The sequence below is a fragment of the Mangifera indica genome, chromosome 10, assembly GCF_011075055.1.
Source record: "Mangifera indica cultivar Alphonso chromosome 10, CATAS_Mindica_2.1, whole genome shotgun sequence".
Classification (NCBI taxonomy): Eukaryota; Viridiplantae; Streptophyta; class Magnoliopsida; order Sapindales; family Anacardiaceae; genus Mangifera; species Mangifera indica.
In genome coordinates, this window is record NC_058146.1 from 7,793,610 (window position 1) to 7,801,208 (window position 7,599).

At 27.1% G+C, this 7,599-nt stretch overlaps 1 protein-coding gene and 1 non-coding gene across 4 annotated transcripts; both read right to left on the minus strand.

Moving 5' to 3' along the window:
- Nucleotides 1-2,962: 2,962 nt before the first annotated feature.
- On the minus strand, nucleotides 2,963-3,044 carry TRNAS-GCU. Its single transcript has one exon. It is a non-coding gene; the product is annotated as a tRNA-Ser (tRNA).
- An 18-nt stretch (nucleotides 3,045-3,062) lies between these two features.
- LOC123227091 (thioredoxin-like 3-1, chloroplastic) lies at nucleotides 3,063-5,004 on the minus strand. Of its 3 annotated transcripts, none has more exons than XM_044651735.1 (5): nucleotides 4,542-5,004; nucleotides 4,358-4,432; nucleotides 3,654-3,720; nucleotides 3,432-3,449; nucleotides 3,063-3,343 (listed from the first exon to the last, which is right to left on the minus strand). In XM_044651735.1, exons 1-5 carry the CDS (start codon nucleotides 4,853-4,855, stop codon nucleotides 3,245-3,247), a joined length of 573 nt encoding a protein of 190 aa, XP_044507670.1. In that variant the 5' UTR covers nucleotides 4,856-5,004; the 3' UTR covers nucleotides 3,063-3,244. The 3 variants fall into 3 exon arrangements, 2 of the variants coding, with proteins under 2 accessions (XP_044507670.1, XP_044507671.1); XR_006504437.1 differs by having other exon boundaries at nucleotides 3,269-3,343; nucleotides 3,432-3,551; XM_044651736.1 differs by lacking the exon at nucleotides 3,432-3,449.
- Between the last annotated feature and the right edge of the window lie 2,595 nt (nucleotides 5,005-7,599).

Sequence of the window (7,599 nt, forward strand, 5' to 3'; positions counted from 1 at the left end):
ATTTGTCTACTTCCAAATGAGTCAGTTTGAAATTGTAGAATCATGTCAATTAACTTTACATGAATCAAGAATTGATAAAAGGTATTTGGTTATGAAGATTAGAAGAAATATTATAAGAAAAATAAAGAGTCTTGTGGCGTCATTTCGATTGATGTTTATGTTGGACTCAATCTTGTTGATCTCATCTTTCAAAATAACTAAAATTAAAAAATGTGTATCATATCTCTTTGATGTTAGCCTTGTTTCATATGTTATGATGTAAATTTCTCTGTTGTGCATGTGGGATAAAGAGAAATTTACAGGAGTTGCTGGCATATTCTGCTATCCTTTATGCATTGTCCTCAAATTTGGTTTAATGAGCATTCGTAGCTTCTTTTAATGCCAATTTTTTTATGGATAGGTCATTATTAGATTTTATGTTGGGTCATTACTTACATTTAACAATAAATATGTCTTTGATAGGTTAAGTCATTTAAGTAGTGGTAGATGGTTGTTTCCTCATATTTGGGGGCGTTTTGAATGATGTATGTCAATTAAATGATTCAGTTGAATCACTTTGTTGAATGTCTTTGTTGGAATATTGACTGGTTTACAAAATATAGTAAATAGTGCAAAAACTGTATATTCTTCTATTATAGGAAATATTCTGAATAATTGCTTCTGGGAGGACACATTTAGTAATATATTCAAATTTGGTAAACATAGTATGTAGTTGACTTTGTGTATTCACTGATGTTATTTTTAAGAGTATAGTTCATGCTTTTTCCCTTTCTTTTCTTTTATGTTGTATAGGATATGGAGGAATGGCTTTTGGTGTGTAGGCCTTTGGATTTATGTTGACTTTTCATTAATAACATGAAGTATTGTTTGGTGTTGGAGAGTATATTGATTTTGAGTTTTAGTTGATAATTCAAAGTATGATGAACATATTAAAATAACTTAAACTATTTATTTCATGTACCCATTCATGGATTATTTAGATGCATATTGAAAAATATTATCTTTAATTTAACATATGAAATTATTAATTAGTTTGAAAACAATTGATGCAATGTAATTGAGATATTAAAAATAATTTTAAAACTTTGAAATTTTGAATACTTATTATTTGCTAATATAAAGTTTTCACAAAATTTGAATGAGAAAACTTTTAGAGAATTTTTATTGAATTCAACCAATAGCTTATGAAATGTTTGGCTTTCTCTTGAAAAATTTATATTACAAATTTTGAACTATTGATAAAACATAATTATTACAATTTTTGACTTTTTTGTATGAATTATTCCACAAATTTTATAGCTTTGCATGAAATCTTGAAATAATGCACCTCTTGGGTAGCTTCGTCAAGAGAATAATGCAAAAAATGTTTGATTTTGTAGATGAATTTTTGCAAAGGTATATTTGGTTCTATCAGGAATCAAACATATCTTAAAAATTGATCTCGTGTGTCAAGGAACTTTTTGACACTCTTTTGAGTAATTTTAAGAATGATTTTGACTTAATGGGCATCATTTGGATCAGTTTAAATGATATTGAATTTTTGGAAAATTCTTTCAACGCCAAATATTTATCAAATTTATGAGAATCTATAAGAATTTTGAACTTGATATCTTGTTTGAGCAATTGTTTGCACTGACATCTTGAGCCATTGGCTTTTTAGAAAATTTGTCTTGATTAAGTAATTTTGAAAATAATAGAGGATTCCAAAACAATCGAGGATTCCAAAATAGTCATTGTCATTTTTTTGGGCATAATTGACTAAGAAACTTGATCCTTCATTGCTTGATTCTTCATCATTTTATAACTGGGATAACAAATTTCTTAAATGAAGTTTAAATTCTTCTTTTAATTAGGTTTCGACAAGGGAAGATGAAACCATTGATTTTCTTTGCAAAAATTTTGCAAATCCTGGAGTAATTGTATTTGTCATTTGAGAAGTGTTTGATAAATATGATTGAATTTTTCTTTTGGTCATATTTTTCCCATCATTTGCCCTTGAATTTTCTTATCAATTTAGAGAATTTGGACACTTCGAACCAACAATTTCATAATTCTATGAAATAATTCATGAGGGATATAATCTAGACGAAAAACGTATAGTTGATTGGAAATGAGCTTTTGTTTGAGAACATTTGAAATTTGATTTGAAAAAATAAAAAGATTCTTGAAAACATATTTTTCATCGTTTTGTTGTATCATACTCACATAATTCTCGTATTATGATTCCCTTTCGTATATTTACTAATTATGTCCTAATTTTTATCCTTAAATTTAAATGTGATATTTTATGTTTTTACAATGATTATTATTATGTGTGTTTTTTAATCATTAATTCAAAGTTATTATATTATATGATAGCACATTATCATTGTTATTCAAATCGGTACTCAATTTTATTGAAATTTAATTGGGTTCAAGTAATATGGATATTTTCAATTTTAAGAAGAGTGTTTGGGTTTTATAAGTTTTAAATGAAACCCTAAAATTTAATCACAAATTCTTCCTTCTTTTGCCTTTTTCTTCATTCCCAATATCATATATGATAATGTTTTTAATAAAACTATATATATTTATTTTAGACGTAAAAATATATACATATTTATATGTATCATCATATGATTGAGTTACTTTAAATAAAAAATAAATAACACATAATTATATAATGATATATATAAATATATACATATTTATATATTCAAAATAAATAAGCATAATATTATTCTAATTTTTTTGCTTGTAAAATAAGAAATGATGAAATTTTGTAAGAGATATTAATAAAATTTATTAGATGCAAGTGAAAATTAAAAATTTTTTTGTTTGATAAAATGAAATAATGAGTTTTTTATTAATAAAGGATTTATTAGACGAAGTTGGGGCCAGGCCAGGGTTCTATTTTCAATAATAGAGAAAAGTATTACAATCTCATGCTTAAAAAAAATTAGACAGAAACAAAAAGGAAGAACGTCGCCTGAGAGATTCGAACTCTCGCGGGGAAACCCCATGTACTTAGCAGGCACACGCCTTAACCACTCGGCCAAAGCGACAACTTGACGTTGCAAATATAAACGATCCAAAGAAGTTTGTTTTTATGAGATACCGTAGACCCCAACAGTATGCAAGTGTTTTCTATACAAGGTTTCGAATGGAATGGAACTTTTCTATACAAGATATTTCTATAAGAAGAAGAGCAAGAAATTAAGTGAAATCTGTACATATAATAAAGCATGAACTATATTCAGATTCATCATATAAACTTGTTGATCATTTCTCTTACTTCTTCTATCACAAGCCATGCTTTATGCCCTCCAATTACTTCTGATTTCATCTCTCCATCTTTCCATATCTACAAATCAATTTTAATATACTATCAACTCTCTTGTAGTTTCATTTTTATCAAATTAATATTGTCAACAAAGACAAGAAACACATACCTGAATTGTTGGCATTTTCTGAGCAGAAACAACCCATAAAACATGGTTAAATGTCAGACATTTTCATATACTTGAACAAATAAGAATACAGGAATATATAAGAATTCTCATGTCCACATCCTGATTAGCCGGTAGTAAGAAACATTAGAAGACTCAGTTTTTGAAATTAAGAATTTACGAATTCACAAATAGAATATATTCAAAGTACATAAATATACTTACTAAGATGTTTCCGCGCTTCACTAGCCCTTGAGGTACCTTATTGACATCTACATAATAAAACTTGAGTCTGAAGCAGGAGAAGAAAAATGGCTTACATCAAATTAAGTCTTGAAAGAGAGTAATTAGAGGTTGAATCAAGCCCATGATCACAACAATAATCAATGTTTAGTCAAGATTGAGCTTGATGCTAAAAGCTCTTAATACTATCTAGGAGTCTAATGGTTGCATATGAGAAAATTCTCTTCGATATCCAACAAGTCATATGATTTATGAGGGTCAACTAATGCATGTGTGGGCACACATAATCTTTTTCAGAACTATAAAATGATGAGCACAAAGTTGTGAGTACACAATTGGATTTAGATGATGTGTTGTGCTGTTATTAAGTAATTTTTTATTAAAAATAAAATAACACTCAAACACGTAATAACAGTTTCATCTAAATATCCAATTAGATAATCGGGGGAATATAGCATTGCTCTTTCCAAAATATACACATGAACATAAACGGATTCTAAGATATGATATGAATACAATGAAAAATGACACTTTGATGATCATGATCATACATCTTTCAATGGTTGATTTTCTCTTATTCTTAATAGATTTTTAAAATTTATTCAATTTGCAAAGTAGTATATGTTCTTGAAATCTACAAAAGGTTATTGTTTCATAATTATGTGGTAGAAGGAGCAGAGCATTACTTGGTATGATATTCAGCTGCCAATTTCTCCAACTTAGGCTTCAAATAGATGCATTTCCGACACCAAGAAGCCATCCTAATCAACAATACAAAAACAATCTTGTAAAATTACATAAATCTTTGTGATTTTAAAAAATTGTAAACATCAAGAGATTACAAAGTGAAAGAGATAAATGATTGATTACCAGTCAATAAGAAGAGGCTGAGAAAGCTCTTGAGCACGACCCAAAATCTGGTCAAGCTCATCGACATCGTTGATGGCTTCCATTTCTATAGAAATCGGTCTTGATAAATCAGGCCACAAACCCTCAACTCTCACATCCCTTCTCACCTTCTTCTCGTGCTTCCTAGTGCTTAACCCAGAAGCACTTTTGTGCAGTAACAAACAATTACCAGAAGCAGAAGCACTCCATAGCAGCTGCTGCTGCTGCTGCTGCTCTCTTTGAAGGAGCGCATCTTTGTACACAACACTTGAATTTGCTGCCAATGTTGCAGCCATTTTTTCGATTCTGTCTTGTTTTACTTACTGTTGATGGGAAAATATCTAAAGAGAAGTTAGATATTTATTTAGAGAGCTTTTCGAGAGTTTTATTTTTTTTTAAGTATGTTTTGGAAATTGAAAGCTTATCCAGAAGAAGGTGAGTTGGGATGGGAGGCAAGGATTGCTTATGGAGCCACAGATGTAGAGACACAATTTTTTTGTTTTTATTTTTTTTTTTTTTTAAATTTTTTCTTGATTTGTATTAAGTGTGATAAGTAACCTTGTTTGTCGTCAATTTGGCTTTTTAACAAGTCTAAGGCCAAAGGACAATTTGTCAACTAATGCAGGATGAAACAACGAATTTATTTAATTTTCAAAAAATTAATTTTTTATATGTTAGTTTTTTTAAATAAATTTTGTTAAATCTTTAATAAAATTTATTAAAATATAATATTTTAAATTAGTTAGAATTTTAATATTTTTTAAAAATTTTAATGATAAATATTAAAGATAGTAGAAATGTATTGATAATTTTAATGTTTATTGTTAATAATAGTTTTATAATTTTAATAAAACGGTATAATAATTATTTATTAAAAAACTAATAAAATTTTGATATTTTAAAATTTAAATAATAGAAATTTGTCATTTCCTCGAAACTTAAGTGGGACATAGTCATTTGCCCCGTGTATAAAATAAAATAGCTTTTTTTTTTTTTTTTTTTGAAGACTTTGAGTATTATCATGTTGATGTTAAGCCCAAAAAAAAGTTGTACTTCGGCTTCAACCCAGATACTTGAGGCCCAACAAATGTCATGATTGAGGCCTCAGATTTTAGGCTTTTGAATCAGATTCGAGACCACTATATTTGATTGGTGGGCTGCTGAACCTTGTATGCTTGCAAATGTTTTGCCTGTGATACTGTGCGTATTATTTTTTAGTATATATAAATATATATAGAGTATATCATTTTATATTAAGTATTATTTTATCTTTAATTTAAAATTATTCGATCACTTGATAATATATATCAAATGTGTAGCTATTTATATACTTAAAATGAATATATATATAGTTTTATTAATATAAAAATTCTCAGAACTTACTCTACAAATTCAATTTCAAAACTACCAAAATTATTGAAAGAAACAAAAGAGAGACTAGTGTAGTGTCTTTGAAGTATCATTGTGGTTGAATTTGAAGAGGGGTAATTGGGATTTCAAAAGCTAAAGCAAAATGATGGCTTCTGTCTAAAGTTTCTAGCGTTGATAGCATGCAAATTTGAATGCACTCCTTATCATGTGATGGGGATGATTTTGTATTTTTATCAAAGCATGAACGGAAATTTATGACTCATATGATATGATCTATCTTTTTCTTTTGTTTTAAGTAGCTAAAGTTGCTACTTTATTTCACAAATATTTGGGCTTTATTCACGTTCATTGGGCCTCATGCCTCGCTTCCCAATCCCTCAATTGAACTCTTCTCTCCCTTGATACTTGCCTCAACTCAATGGAAATTTTTAGGAGGGAAATATTTTATTACTAAAATTATAAGGTTATTTTTAAAATAGATTATCTCAAAGATTATTGGGTATAAATTATTATTATATTTGATAAAATTTGATAAACTAAGTAGATATAAATAATTATTATGTTTGATTAGGGTGATTAAAAGAATATTAGCATATTATTTTAATTAAATATCCTTGAATATAATTATTCTAAAATATTTTTTATATTATTTGTTATATTAATTGAAAATAAGATTATTTTTAGCCTAAAAAGATTAATAAATAAGGATATAGTTATAATAAAATGAAGATTACCTTGATAATATTTTAATATCTAAAGTAAATGTGATAATTAGATTATTCCTTATATTACCTGTTACATCACCATTTATAATAGAATATTACTGAAATCTTTTATTACTTATAAACTAAACAAAATAATGTAAATAATAAAAGATAGATTACTGGAGTAATCTTTAATGCCCCTATCCAAACACACCCTTACTGTAATAGATATATCATATTGTTTATATACTTTGACCGATACATTTGAGTTGTCTACTTTCTTGTTATTTATTTAATCATAAATGTAAAGGACTTGATATGTGCATAACTTTATATACAAACAATAAAGTGTCACCATATGATTGGGTTAGTTTTAAATTAGAAATTAAGCAATACTCAATTACATAATAATACGTCATTATTTGTGTATAAAATTATGTATATTATTTATATACATAGTTTTATTGTAAATATAATTGATCATTTCAAAAATGAATTACCAGGACTGAGTGGATATAAAGCTAGTGGTTTAGGAAATAAGACTGTAAAATGAAAGCTACCCAGTTGAAGTATAATAAGAGAGTGTTTTGATTTGGATAAAATATTACTAAAAGGATAGATTACTTAGAAGATTATTGAATAAAAATTATTACTATATTTGATAAATATCAATACATTTAATTAGATATAGTAAAAGAATATCAATACATTATTTTATTTAAATTTATTTGATATAATTATTTTAAAATATCATATGGAAAAAAAGATTGTAACATGAAAAGTACCAAGTATTTTCAATGGAGCAATAAAAATCCTTAGAGTTTGGAAAGACCATATACAAAAACACTCTCGTGGGTTGAGACTAAGAAGAGAAAAAAAAATTAGCGTATATAATAATAGGTAAAACTAGATTCAATGTGACCTAAGTTCGAGTAAAACCTAATTTGAGATTTCATCTTGAATAT

What these genes read in the sequence shown, in the direction of transcription:
- LOC123227091 (XM_044651735.1), bottom strand. Translation starts at nt 4,855, where the DNA reads ATGGCTGCAACATTGGCAGCAAATTCAAGTGTTGTGTACAAAGATGCG. An exon ending in CAGCCTCTTCTTATTGACTG is followed by an intron (nt 4,433 to 4,541) that starts GTAATCAATCAT and finishes ATTGTTGATTAG; the next exon opens with GATGGCTTCTTGGTGTCGGA. An exon ending in GCAGCTGAATATCATACCAA is followed by an intron (nt 3,721 to 4,357) that starts GTAATGCTCTGC and finishes CTCCTGCTTCAG; the next exon opens with ACTCAAGTTTTATTATGTAG.